We start from the raw sequence: 14,848 nt of genomic DNA on the forward strand, positions 1-14,848 counted from the left end.
AACAACAACAAATTACACTTACACCAATGCACTCTAAACTGCTCCGTTTGAAAAGCTTCAAAACCTAAAAATGATACTATGGCTTAACAGGAACATAATATAAATTATACCAGTAAGACAATTCATTAGCTTTTTCGTACACTTCATATACAATTCTAGGCTAAAATGTGGGTGACAAGTTTGAGATTCAAACATGCAGTCACTCAGGGATTCACTGAATAATCTGATTAAATCATGAAATACCATATTGCCCAGTCAGATATTGCTTCACTTGTTAATTAAATGCAAATATTGCAAACAAAAATAATTTATGCTTATGCAAATACAGTATATGACTTTTGATGGCTGCATATTATAATTCAACCTTCCAGGCCCAAAGGCCTTTTAATATGTATGGATTACAACTCTACAATTCCTGACTGGACTGGTCAGATTATTATCATTTTATTGTCTCTTGTGAAAAAGAATGAGTCCACTATGGAGTTGGTTTAAAAATACTTTGGTCCTCGCCTCCTTAAAGCAGGTTTTTTCATCATGACCCCTTCCACTGCTCACTTTTAATATTTTGGAAAAACATTACACCTGGCTCTTTCATAAGAGTATTTGTGATTCAAGATTCCTTCTTGGCCCTGTATTTTGTAGAGTATTGTTAGTATGGTTCATTAATGCTTTTGTTATTGAGCATGGTTATACCTTACTAGTTGTCTGAAGTGTGTGCAAATGGCTGGAGTATAAATTCCATAAATAAGCTTAAATACAAAAACTGGAAGCTCCTTCGAGGGCAGCGAACCAGTCACAACCACGGAGGCGTCCCTCCCAATCAGGGTTGTGAGAGTTAAAACGCCGACATTTCTGTGCTCCTGCAGCTCCTCTTCCAACCCCTACCGACCTTATCTGCCTAAGCTATCCCCCACCTTCCGCACGGCTTCTTCGCTGGCTCTCTTAACCCAGAGGCAAGGCTGGCGTTCAACCGGCCTGCCTCCCGGGTTACGTCTTCTCACCCCGTCAGGATGTGAGCTCACGACGCCACCTCCTCCTTCCTTTTGTGTAATGCTTACCGGTTCCGTGTAAGCAAAGAAGCTGAAATCGCTCTGGGCCCTGTTGGCCTGGGTTGCCCGGGTCGGGCCCCCTCTAGTTTTGGCGACAAAGGGGTGAGTCGTGGAAGGAGGGAGCGGCTGAAAATACGGGCAAGAGAGCTAGCTTGCTAGCTTTCTCGGGGCTTGGTCCATCTGTAGCATGGAAGCTGGTGGATGCGCTTGTGGGGCATTAAGAGCAGTTTTGCAGAAGGTGATTCGGACTACGGTCGCGCGTCTTCGGCAGCCAACGAAGCATACCCGGGGGTCGCTGACCGTGCATGGCATGAGGCGGGAGGAGGAAAAAGACCCCCTCAACTTGGGGATTTCCACTTGCTTTCTTTGGAAGAATGCCTCTATTTCGCAATATTTTAGAAAATTCTAGCGCTCCCCTGTTGTTTGAACTCCCCCTACAAGCGAGTAGGATGTGGCGAGTAAAGGGCTTGGAAAGTCCAAGCTCAAGTCTGCCATTAGCTACCGAAGCCTAACGAGCAGCCAGCGAAGGCAGTAGATCCCAGTCAAGATGTTCCTCAAGAAGTTGTTGTTTGATGGCAATAAGGGACTGCTAAAAGCAGAGAAACCTATGGCTTGACAACGTATCAAGATCATCCGATTGGGGATGGGGAGAGGAGATGATAGGCAGTGAAATTTTGTAGAAATGAAGAGAAAAGCAGACAAATTGATTTTGACGAGCCAGTTGGTTTCAACTTGTCACAAGTACAATGATTTGTTTAATCATCATCATTCTCAAAAACAGCTGGGTTGATAAACTGTTATGCCAGAACTAGGTAAACCACTTTATAGTTCAATTCTTTCTATACCTTAATGGTGTATACGGTGTAAATGGCCTTTCTAGGAATGTGAAAAAAGTACAGAATGTTTCTTTGTTCATTCTTCCTGAAGAATGTCCATGCAGGTTGGAGAAATGCAATTCAGCATATGAAAAGACCTAATATGGGAAACCTAATATGGGACAGTAAGATGTGAAGTTTATATTTGACAATAAATTTCAGAAAGAAGCTGGATATTGTACATTACAGTACTGGCCCAGAAGATAATACTGGAGGAGAGACAAGCAGTAATTCTGGTGTTACCGCTTCAGAAAATCTTTTTCAGTTAAGTTTACTATTATGATCACTGACTAGCATTTTCTACAGTTATTGCATAATGTTTTCTAAAATCAGTGGAAGTAAATAAAATAATTCATTGTAATGCTATAAATGCAGATACAATACTAAGGAATTTTAATATTAAAACTAACAGGAATATAAAATTGTCATAAAAAAAGTGTTTACCTACTAAATAGCAAACTGCTAAGCAAGTAGATTGCTCAAAAATATATGTATATAAATATTAGGGACAATGGCTGAAAAAAGTATAACAAAGGACTAAAGCATAAAGTGCAACTTAAAAAAATATCAGAAATTTAAATTTGGAAGAAAGATAGCTTTATTTATACCTTTTATAGGCTGCCTGACTACCAATGATTCTAGATGGACTTGCAACTTGGATTACTGAAAGTCAGAAAAATTATAACAATACATACAGTAGACATAGAATATAGTCCCTTAGGTATAGTAAGTGTAAGCTTTTTGTGGTAATTGTTAAGGTCATTGGCTGTAGTTTATATTAGCAATAATATTTATTGTTTATGTAACATTATCATTTGACCCCACAAGAAATAGGTAGGAAACATACGTATGCCACACTGAGTTGTAAAAAAATAAAGGCAAGATATAAGTGTAATACATAAAGTCCTCAACGTACATCCACAATCACTACATTTGTTACGTTACTAACATGGTTGTTAAATGAATCTGGCTTCCCCATAGACTTTGCTTGTCAGAAGGTCACAAAAGGTGATTACATGACCCTGGGACACTCCAACCATCATAAATATAAGCCTGTTGCCAAGTGTCTGAGTTTTGATCATGTAACTAGGGGGGATGCTTTGTTTTCCCTTTCCTTTTTCGTTCAGCAAAAAAAAGTTGTAACATCAGTTTAATATAAAGGCGCAATTATTCCCAGGGCCACTGTGGTAGACAAGATGCTCTGGATTCAGCTGATACAAGGTTATTCTTGCTCCATCTCTGCCATGATAAGTTTTTAGGGTTCCAAGACGGGTTCCCAACCTGCAGTCCATGGACCGGCACCAGGCATGCCAGTAACTGGTCCACACAAACAAGCAAAGCCCCATCTGCGGGATGCAGGCAGTACATGAAACCATGCCCTATCCGTTCTGCAGAAAACCTCTCCATGGAACTGGTCCCTGGTGCTAAAAAGGTTGGGGACCTCTGTTCTAAGATTAGGAAATATTTTCACCACCTCAGGAGAAGGAGAATAAATATACAGGTAGTCCTCAGTTAATGAGTGACCTGTTTAGTGAGCATTCAGTGTTATGACAGCATTGGAAAAAGTGACTTTGTGACCAGGCCTCAACTTAGAGTCAGATGATTGCCATTTACAAGCTTTATTAGCAATAATACACCTATTAAATTTGATAACTTTAATCACTATAGGTATAATCATAATCTGGTCCAGAAAAGAATCTATCCATTGTTTTATAAATAATGTAATTGTTTTAATAAATTACAATATAGTTTTGTTTGCTTCTTGTAAAAAAGGATAAGATTTAATAAACCACTTAGATCCTTGGGAATATTTTTAATAATTACCATGATTTAAAAATGTAAAATAAATTGGGCTTCTGTTGTAACCATTGATTTATATAAGTAGATATCAGGAAAGAAAAACTGTAATATCAGAAATTAATATAAGGGACCACAAAAACATAAGTAAAATAGGATTTTTTTGTGAAAAATTTGGCTACTGAGAAACTGCTTTGAGTTCTGAAGGGTAAAAATATATTTTAATCAATAGTTTTATAGAGTTATAAGTTTTAATTAAATTACATAAATGAAATAATTACTAAACTTATTATTTTTTATTATAAATTATAGAGCAACTCTGTTAATAATTTGAATGGGAGAAGTGCATAAATATCTTAGGTTGAGAATAATATCAGTCAAAGTGACAAAATAACTTTGTGTTTTTTAGGTGGCATAGTAATATTAAAGTGAAGAAGTTGCAATGGGGAATCAGCTGGCTGGCATTGCCCCCTCTCAGATACTTTCTGTTGACAGCTACTTCTCAGACATCCATGATTTTGAATATGACAAAAGATTGGGCAGCACTCGTTTTTTTAAAGTTGCCCGAGCTAAACATCGAGAAGGCTTAGTGGTTGTCAAAGTGTTTGCCATTCAAGATCCAACTTTACCATTAACTAGTTACAAGCAGGAGTTGGAGGAACTGAAAATACGATTGCATTCTGCACAAAATTGTCTTCCTTTTCAGAAAGCCACATTATCTGAAAAAGCAGCCATGTTGTTCAGACAATATGTGCGAGATAATCTTTATGATCGAATTAGCACCCGGCCATTCCTAAACAACATTGAAAAGAGATGGATTGCTTTCCAGATCTTGACTGCAGTAGATCAAGCACACAGGTCTGGAGTCCGGCATGGAGACATCAAAACTGAAAATGTGATGGTGACCAGCTGGAACTGGGTCCTTTTAACAGATTTTGCAAGCTTTAAACCAACCTACCTCCCTGAAGACAATCCTGCTGATTTCAATTATTTCTTTGATACTTCGAGAAGGAGAACATGTTACATTGCTCCAGAGCGCTTTGTTGATGGCAGTATGTTTGCCACAGAATTGGAGAATATACGAGATCCTTCCACTCCCCTGGTTGATTTGGTCAACAGTAATCAACGCAGCAGAGGGGAATTGAAACGTGCAATGGATATATTTTCTGCAGGTATTTCAAAGTAATAATAGTTAAGGATAATCTGTGTTTTGCCTTCATAAATAATGAGTAGTAAACACTTCAATTTTGAAAATTAGTATTGAAAAGTATGTTCTGATTTCTGGAAGAAGCTAGGGGAACTTCTGTGCAAATTTGGGATCAACTACTACAAAGTTTCTCAAACTTTGTAACCTTAAGATATGTGGACTTCAACTCCCAGAAGACCCAGCCAGCACACAATACTGCAATTTTGGGGATCTGTTCTCTAAAGCAGTGTTCCTCAATTGTGGCAGCTTGAACCCATGCTGGCTGAGGAATTGTGGAAACTGAAGTCCACCCATCATAAAGTTATGAAGCTTGAGAATCACTCTAAATTATCTGGCCATCATGTGATTAATTCAGTTTATCTAATGAATGAAGACAAATAATATGTGTCCCAGGATAGTATTGCAGGATCCAGTCTAGGTCAGTCAACAGGACCAGAGGTTTAGGCTTTCAAAATTTGGACTTGTGCTGGAGCCCATCCTCAAGGAACTCTCTACCATTATATGTGTACTATTTAGGTGGTATCTGGTTGTGTGTGGCTTTTTATTTGTTGATTGGGATGTTGATGGCCGGCTATTCAGTCATTGGCTATTGTTTCTTTGCGCTGCCAAGTACTTGGCTCCTAAGGACCTGATAAGCTGATGATAAATAAAGCACTCTTGTTGACTGACTTGCAGATCTTGGAGGCTGTATTCTACTGCTTCCAAAATGGTTGTTATATAGAAGATGCCTGTGCAGCATGCAAGGGAGAGAAAGGAAGAAAGAAGATACAAGACTAACTACATGGCACACCCTGCCATACATCAAAAACATTTCGGAAGCAATAGAATGTAGCTTCTGAGATCTGCAGGTGGGGATTACGCACTGCCCAGAGGCTACTATATGAGGATAAATCATGTATTGCAAAGATCGCTTGGAGGTGGGAGAAACTTCTAATGTAATCTACCAGATCCCATGCATGGGTTACCCTTTGACTTCGTAGGACAGAGGGAGGAAGCTAACCACCAGATTGCAAGAACACAAACAAATGGTCAAGTGTGGGGACCCAAACTCATTGGTAGCCTCACATTGTAATGAACAAGGACATACATTCAATTTCACAGCTACTAAAATTGTTGGCTGAGCAGGTACAAAATAGAGAAATGATTGAAGCCTGGGAAATGCGCCCCTTGTCACTCAGCAGGATTTATCACCAGTTTATCAAGCACTTGGGAGTAGAGTACTTGGCAGCACAAGAAAATAACAGCCAGCAACTTAATAGCCAGCCATCAACACCCCAATCAACAAATAAAAAGCGACACATAACCAGACACTATATAAATACTGTGCATAGAACAGCCTAAAGCACATTTTGGTAGAGAGAAGTTTCCTGAGGATAGGCTCCAGCACAAGTCAGAAAGCTCTGAAGACTGAAACTTTGGTCCTGGTGACTAACCCAGGTTGAATTCTGCAACAATTTATCTAGCTGGTTACCTTAAAGCTTCCTTGGAAATAATAAAGCTAGGTTTGTTTTTTGGGTGAATGTGATACACTTCTTCAGAATATATATAGAAGAATATCTGGAAGTTCTTACTGTTTTTGTAAAAAGTGCCATACCCAGAAAGCCGTTAACTATGAAAGATCAAGCCTTGTTTTCTCCGATTTTTAGTATTCTGCAAGCAGTTACTTTTGACACACAGGGGAGGCAAATAGTTGTGGGTTTGTGGCCATCTGTGTTTTGAAATCATATTGTCCCAAGGAAACTTTTTTGATATTTCTATAGTTGATCTAGAGTTGTAAAATATGCTGAATAAAAATAGTTTCTGTATATTTGTATGCTAGGAAAATAGAAAAAGATGCTTCAAATAAATGGCAATTCAAACATAATATTTTTCAACAATTATAGGTGGGACGTGGTTTATAGCTGCTCCTGAATTTTCATGACATTCAGACTTCAGCTGCCTGGTTATTGAGAAGGGCAACTGGTGGTTCACATGTTCACTTTTGATGATGCAATAGCATTGGCTGTCAATTAAGGCCAAATTCCAAGTTAATGTTCTAGCATATCAAAATATATATTAACATACCTTTACTATAGAGATAAATATGCAATAGCATGATGGGAGATCCTGCTATATACTCTTAAGTTCCTGAGTCTCATCTAGTAGTTTCTTACCAGAGGGTCTTTGTGGTAAAGTTCCTTGGCTGTAGAAAGCTGCTGCTCCTCGAAATTTGGAAGGTCCTTATTATAACAACTTTTGGGCACTTCCTGTAATTATGTGTCCAGTTTTTATTTTTATTAAACTTTGTTTAAATGTTGCTTATTTTGTGTTTTATTGTTTTCTTATTGTAAATGACTGACGTATTTATTTATTAAATCTGAAAGATTTAAAAAGATTAAAAAACATATAAAATCATTTTAAAAACTGTAAAACACAACCAGTTAAAATATAAAACAATAAAAAACAAACCTGGCATTACAATAATAGAGGGGTTATATGGGCAACCCTAGAGGCCCCCATTACTACTCCCATCGCTTCATTCCAGAGCGGCTGAAGTTTCCAAGTGGTCTTTAGGAGCAATTCCTTGTATAGCATGTTGCAGTAACCCAGAGAGAAGATGATGAAGACATGGATGACCCAAGAAAGCAGTAAACATAATAATTAATTTGTTTAAATTAATAAATGCACTTAATTCATTTCCTGATATACAATTGTCCTTTGTAGTTCCTCCATGGCTCCAAGAAAAACAAGGGCTGCTTTAAAAAGTTGTAGACCAGGGGTGTCAAACTGCTAGCACACACGCCGGATGCATCATGGCGAAATCACACCCACCCCATTGCTAGCAATGGAAAACAAATCATGATACGTCACGACACGTCACATGACATTGCGAGTTTGACACCCCTGTTGTAGACAATGTTTCAGATTGAATCTTCTAAGTAACCCTAAACAGATGAGTAACAAAATTATAAACTATTTTGATAATATAGAATACTATAATAATAAAACAGAACATTTAAATAATATTTTTTTAGTATTCAATTTTCATCTGATTTTAGATTAGATAGTTTGTGCAGGTTGTTTACTTGTATGAATAATTTCAAGCTTCATTGTGGCTTCACAAAAGGCACAGGAGCTTTTTACATTACTTGTTGTATTGTCTTTGCTAACTTGTACTTAAAGTAATCACTGTATGTAGTTGCAAAAATCTATACATCAAATAAAAAGAAGTAGAAACAATATCTTTAGGTTTTTAGCAAGCCAAATTGCATAACTGATCCTTTCCCTGTTATTATATTTGATGGCTTTCTTTTCAGTTGAAGTGAAAAGTCTCTCCAGTGAAGGAGATGGGTACATCTATGCTCCTAATATTATCAGTTGGCAATAAATTTAAAGCAGGCAATTGTTGGCAATTGTGTCAGAATGATGCTCCAAGACAGGATTGGAAGTGTAGTATACCTGTTTTTAATTAATCACCATGACAAATATTTGATCATGGCACTTCCCATATATATATTCAGGGTCCAAACTTTCTTTAAAGTGAGCTTCCAAATATGTTTAAATGATCTTGCTACAGCCAACTATTGGGAAAACTATTATCAGAGGCTGCATATACCTGTCTTATCAATTTGAAAAGCCAAATCTACACCTTTTACTTTGTTTCGAGCCACTACTTTTAATACCTGTTGAAAGAGAATCAATTTTTTTGTTCTGTTTGTTTGATCTTTTCTGGATTTCTTAGGATACCAGGAAAAAAAACCCCAGTATGAGTAATATTTTTTCCCCTCTCACTTCAACGAGGTAGGGTTTCTGTTTCTTTTAAAAGTTACAATAACGGTGGTTGCCTTGATGGCTTCTAGATACTTTGGCAAAACTCCACTATCTCTCTTGACATTGGCCATGTTGGCTTAGGAAAAATGGAAACTGAATTCCTTACTCCAAGTTTGATTTTCCATAAATCTCACTGCCTCCTTTTTCCTAGCTGCAAGATGCAGACTGATACTGTACAATTAGGCTACTAAACACATGAGAATTATTAAGGAAGTGGAGAAAGCTGATCCTTTTTGTTTTTTACATGGTCTCAGAAATGTTGAGTCCACATGATGGGTAGATCAATATGATCCCATTGCAGCTAGGTTGTATATGTGAAGAATGCTCTCTCACATTTTTAACAAATGAACACAAATTAATAGAGCATATGCATTTTCATCTAATCAGGATTTTGGCATGCAAATATGGAATGATTTTTTTTTTTCATGTTAAACAACAGCCAGGTATGTGATATTTTTACTAGCAATCTAGAATAGAGCTGTCCAAAGCAGGTGGTTTTAGATAAGCGTGGAATTAAAAATTAAAACTTTCCATAGTTGTAATTATAGGGTTAAAGAGTGCTAATAGCACATTGTAGATAGTCCAGATCTAGTAGTTAGAAAACATAACTGATTTTGTTATGATCATCGAAGCCAGTAAATGTGGTTTAGAAATAATAAATAAATAAATAAATCATAATTGTCTGCTCCTTATTTTCTTTCCTCCCCCCCTAGGTTGTGTAATAGCTGAGCTGTTTACAGAAGGTGTGCCTCTCTTTGATTTGTCACAGCTTTTGGCATATAGAAATGGCCTCTTTTCCCCTGAACAGGTCCTGAGTAAAATTGAAGATCGAAGTATTAGAGAATTGGTAAATAATTCTACTCCCTTTATGGTGGCTTACTGCATTTTTTTGTATTTATTTAACAGCATTCTTTCTGAATTGTCCCCCTTCACTCTGCTACCTTGGCCTCTTTTTTTTTCCCCCTGAAGGTTATTCAGATGATCCGGTGTGAACCTGAAAAGCGTTTAGCAGCTGAAGATTACTTGAAGCAACAACGTAACAATGCATTTCCAGAAATATTCTACACTTTCCTTCAGCCATATATGGCACAATTTGCCAAGGAAACCTTTGTATCTGCTGATGAGCGCATCCTTGTTATCCGTAAAGACCTGGACAATATAATCCACAATCTCTGTGGGCATGATCAAACAGAAAAGGCTGAGGGAGAGACAAAGGAAAACGGATTAGTCATCTTGGTGTCAGTGATAACTTCGTGTCTGCAGACATTGAAATACTGTGATTCAAAACTGGCTGCCTTGGAGTTGATTCTTCAGTTGACACCTAAGTTAAGTGTAGAAATCCTACTGGATCGTATCACCCCTTATCTCTTGCACTTCAGCAATGACTCTGTGCCCCGAGTGAGGGCAGAGGCTGTTAGGACACTCACTAAAGTTCTGACTTTGGTTAAAGAAGTTCCACGGAATGATACCAATATCTATCCAGAGTACATATTGCCAGGTATTGCACACCTGGCCCAGGACGAAGCAACTATTGTCAGACTAGCATATGCTGGTAAGACGTGAGTGTGGGCTGGGAGATAAGATGAAAAATTACTAGGACTCATTTGTTCATCTGTTATTTGTTTTTCTTGTAAATAATAAAGATGGCAGCTAATTACATGTAAAGGTGATTTAGGTACTGAATTTTATCCCTTTATATGAGACTTTAAGTTATTAAAAATCAAGATTGAAAATTGGATACAACTTTCATAGCAAGAATGTTTCTTGATTTTGTGTAATATTCAGTGCCATTTTGTATAGGCATCTCTATATAATCAAGTTGGTGGATGCCCTGAAACTTTAAAATAATGTTCTAGTTTCTCACACAGAATGTCTCTCAAGGATATGTATGGAGTCATACAATTCCTCCCATAGTGATTGTGGCTATTTTCAAGCCTTATTTACCCAATATGGGTTGTATAAGAAGGCTCTCTGCTACCTATATAACTTAATGGGACACTATATTTCTATTACAAGCATTTTTTTAATGAAACAAAAAAAAATAAGCTTATGGTATTTCTATTGGTATTCCTTGAGAATGCTTATGTGGGACCAAGAGGTACTCTTAACAATAAATATGATATTACAAATTAGTCTTTCTTGTAGCCTGGAGAAGGAGTCTGGAAGGATAATTAATATTACCCATGGAAACATTAGTGTTCACATTCAGTGCACTACCAACTTTTTCCTGAAATGTACATTGTTATGTTTGTATTTTAAGAATGTAATAATTACTTTATAGGATTGAGAAAAAATCTTAGTTCATTTTTCGGTTTTCTTTGGGTGGTCATCCAAGAACCATTCAGAGTTTTTAGGTGAACAAGCCCAATTATATAAATATAGAGAGAGGCATCTTTGGAAATTACCTAGAAAAATGTACTTTTTGAATGGAAATTATTTTAGAGGGTTTGGAAGGCATTAGTGAACCTTCTATGACTAAGATTAATATAGTTCTAGTTATATTTATTCTGTGACACTTTGCCTTTTCTTTTCATCTTTGCAGAGAACATAGCATTGTTGGCTGAAACTGCTCTGAGATTTTTGGAGCTAGTCCAGTTGAAAACTCTGAACATGGAAAATGAACCAAACAGTGAAGAAACAGATGATGCAACACATCCTAGTGAAAATTATGATACTGGTAATGTATTTCTTATACTGACTTACCTTAAGTATGATGCATATAATTTCCAGGTAAACATCTACAGGATAGGATTTCTGTTTTTCATGCTTTTTGAAAGCCTAGAACTTTCCAAGCCTAGAACTTTCAAAATATGCTGGCTAGGAATTATGGAAGTTGCAGTTGCACTATATCTGGTAGAATGTTGTCTGATTCCAAAAAGATACCAAAAATTCCCCCCTTTTTGGAAATTATGCTATTTTATCATAATCTACGACAGGGGTCTTCAAACTTGGCCCTTTTATTACTTGTGGATGTCAGTTCCTAGAATTCCTCAGCCAGCCATGCTGGCTGAGAAATTCTGGGAGTTGAAGTCCACAAGTCATAAAAGGACCAAGTTTGAAGACCCTTATCTAAAGCATTTAAATAAAATAGAAGAACAGTGAGGTAGTGTTGTTAACAATCCACTTAGTAGATTGCATGTTAATGTTCCTTTGTTAAATCACAATTTATCTCAAAAAATAAATACCCCTATCTTAAGTTGGTCAATCTTCTGGTTAAGAAAATTTTCAAATTTTATATGGATCTCATGTACAGTATACATACATACACACACACACACACACACACACACACACACACACACTTACATATACATATATATACACACACATACACACATATACACATATACACATACACATATATTTACACACACAAGACTTCATGCATGCCATCTTATGAATATGTAAAAGAAATTAATATGCAGTTATTTTAATATTGCTGTGCACCACTGGAGATATTTGATTCTGAGATTCTGTGTTTCGAGCACTATTACACTAGTTCCAATTTGAGCAATAGAATAGACTTTAAATGCCTTGTTTTAGGCCTACATAACTGATATTATTACCTAATGCAAGATCAGTGCTAACTTGGAAGGATTTTTGAATTGAATGGAAGTTACTTCACTAGTTGGAGCATAATTTTCCCCCCTCTCTAAGCCATTCATGTTCTTTTTAAACCTACTTTCCATTATTCCACCCTTCCTAACCTGATTCCCTATAGATTTTTTGGAGACTGACTCCTTGAATTCCAGGGTATGGTTTTGGGCCCTTTTTTGTAATTTCCAGAAGATTTAAAGAGTTGCTTCCCAAAGATCTCTCATTCTCAATTCCCATTCTTAGAATGCCCCAAAATGAGCTGATACATTTAAACTATGCCCCAACCAATAACATCACCATGTCATAACATATGTTTCTGAGACTCTCCAAAGATTGAAAAGCCCAACTGTAGTGCCTGACCTTTTAGAGGTTTTCCATCTCTTCTGTAATTAAATTGTTTTAAGGTGACGGCAGTATAGGTGGTATGTTGCATCTCATATAGGCTACGTGCTGTGAGCAAAATAATTAAGTGACTTGATCTTGGGTTTTTGATGGTCTGATAGCCAAATGTTATAAAGTATTGCTATAGCTCACTTTCAAAATATGTGAGAGAATGCCACATTAATTCATATTTAAATTTCCCCTTAGCTTTGAAGTCCTGCTCCCTCTTTTATTTATCATACATTATGATAGTTTTTGGGACGCAGTGGCTCAGTGGGTTAGGATGCTGAGCTTGTCGATCAGATGGTCAGCAGTTTGGAGGGTTGAATCCCGAGTGCCGCATAACAGAGTGAGCGTCTGTTACTCGTCCCAGCTTCTACCAACCTAGCAGTTCAAAAGCACATAAAAATGCAAGTAGAAAAATAGGGACCACTATGGTGGGAAGGTAGCAGCGTTCTGTGCGCCTTTGGCATCTAGTCATGCCGGCCACATGACCACGGAGACGTCCTCGGACAAGCGCTGGCTCTTCGGCTTTGAAACGGAGATGAGCACTGGCCCCTAGAGTTGGAAACTACTAGCACGCATGTGCGGGGGAACCTTTACCTTTTTATGATAGTTTTAAGAGAGGTGGATTGTAGACCAGACTTTTTCTCTTGTAACATAGTATGTTGCATTTGGCACTCATGATGTCATAGCATAATTTGTTAAAATGCATAATTTATTATATTTTCATAAAAGTTAACAATTCAGCAAAGATAAAAGAAGAGATTACTGAACAAAAATAATATATTGCATGATCTGTTTCTGTGTTACTCTTGCAGAGCTTCAGGCCTTGCATGAAATGGTTCAGCAAAAAGTGGTCACTTTATTAAGTGATCCAGAAAACATTGTTAAACAGACTTTAATGGAGAATGGGATCACACGTCTTTGTGTTTTTTTCGGACGACAAAAAGCCAACGATGTACTTCTCTCCCATATGATCACTTTTCTAAATGATAAGAATGATTGGCATTTACGGGGAGCATTTTTTGACAGCATCGTGGGTAAGTACTTAGCAACAGAAATAATGCATCCATTATATTATAGGAGGAATGGTTTTATTAACTGATGAATTTTATATGTAAACAAATCCCTTTAATGTGAACAGGTGAACCAGCTTGTATTTATGTGTCAATAGTCAGTAAAGTCTCTCACAAGATGACCAGTCAGATGCACCATGAATATTATATAGGTAGTACTCAGGTTACAATGACTGTTAGGACTGGGATTGCTCCAGTAAGCAATGCAGTCATGAAGCAGATCATATTGTGACCATATCACTTAGCAATGGCTGTCAAAACATCACAACCTCATGAGTCATTAAATCATTAAGCTGGAAGAGGTGAGAGTCCCAAAAAGGGAGTATGGGAGTGTCATGGGTCAGCCAGACACAGGCAGGCTAATGAGGGCCACATGCATGCATGTGAATATGGTACAGAGTTCAGGTGGGAGTACTGCAAGATCTTGGTACTGTAATAGGGCACCTAGGGAAGAAAAGAACAGTTTTTCAACCTTTCCTGCTTGCTTCTCCATTGACTTTTCTTGTGGGAATCTGGGTGGGAATGTCTCAAATGGTGATCATATGACTGTGGCTTACTGCAGTGTCCTAATCATGAGTAAGCACTTGGAACGTGATCGCATAACATTAGGGATGCTTGACAGCTAAATTTGCACAGTCGCAAATCATTTAGTGCCATCGTGATTTTTTAAAAGAATTTTTTTATTCTTTTTCCAAAGTTAAAATATAAAAAAACAAAACAAAAAATGAAATAAGACAAAAACAGAAATGTTCCTAAAAAGAAAAAAAAAACATAAACATAAATTGCCCCTCCCCAGTTGAATATTATGAATATATTTTAACAATAATAATTTTCTCCTATTGCAAAATAGGTTTATAATTTATAAACTTCTACAGCTCTATTTACTCAACTAATCTGACCTATCATCTTATCTACTGTAAAAAGAGTTAACAGGTTAAACCCAACAGAAAAGTGCTATTGTAATTTTGAACCGTCATTGAAAATGTGATCTTAAGTTGAGGACTACCAGGAATGATGTGGACATATAGATATGAATCATCCCATGTTGTCTAC

At 37.1% G+C, this 14,848-nt stretch overlaps 1 protein-coding gene across 5 annotated transcripts in view; it reads left to right on the top strand.

Annotated features, from left to right (window-relative positions):
- The first annotated feature begins 1,047 nt into the window (after positions 1 to 1,047).
- The window catches only part of PIK3R4 (phosphoinositide-3-kinase regulatory subunit 4), a 38,692-nt gene continuing 24,891 nt past the window's right edge, over positions 1,048 to 14,848 (top strand). For 2 of the 5 annotated variants that reach the window (XR_014494369.1, XM_083379384.1), the window contains exons 1-6: positions 1,048 to 1,151; positions 4,131 to 4,893; positions 9,452 to 9,585; positions 9,708 to 10,290; positions 11,281 to 11,415; positions 13,538 to 13,759. Coding sequence is in view for 4 of the 5 variants with exons in the window: in XM_083379384.1 (XP_083235510.1) it covers positions 4,164 to 4,893; positions 9,452 to 9,585; positions 9,708 to 10,290; positions 11,281 to 11,415; positions 13,538 to 13,759 (1,804 nt within the window). In the remaining variant the exon portion in view is untranslated. Of the gene's footprint in view, positions 1,152 to 1,976; positions 2,189 to 4,130; positions 4,894 to 9,451; positions 9,586 to 9,707; positions 10,291 to 11,280; positions 11,416 to 13,537; positions 13,760 to 14,848 lie in introns of all 5 variants that reach the window. The other 3 variants (XM_083379385.1, XM_083379386.1, XM_083379387.1) reach the window with 3 other exon arrangements.

This window comes from Vipera ursinii (genome assembly GCF_947247035.1).
Source record: "Vipera ursinii genome assembly, chromosome: Z".
NCBI classification, from domain to species: domain Eukaryota; kingdom Metazoa; phylum Chordata; class Lepidosauria; order Squamata; family Viperidae; genus Vipera; species Vipera ursinii.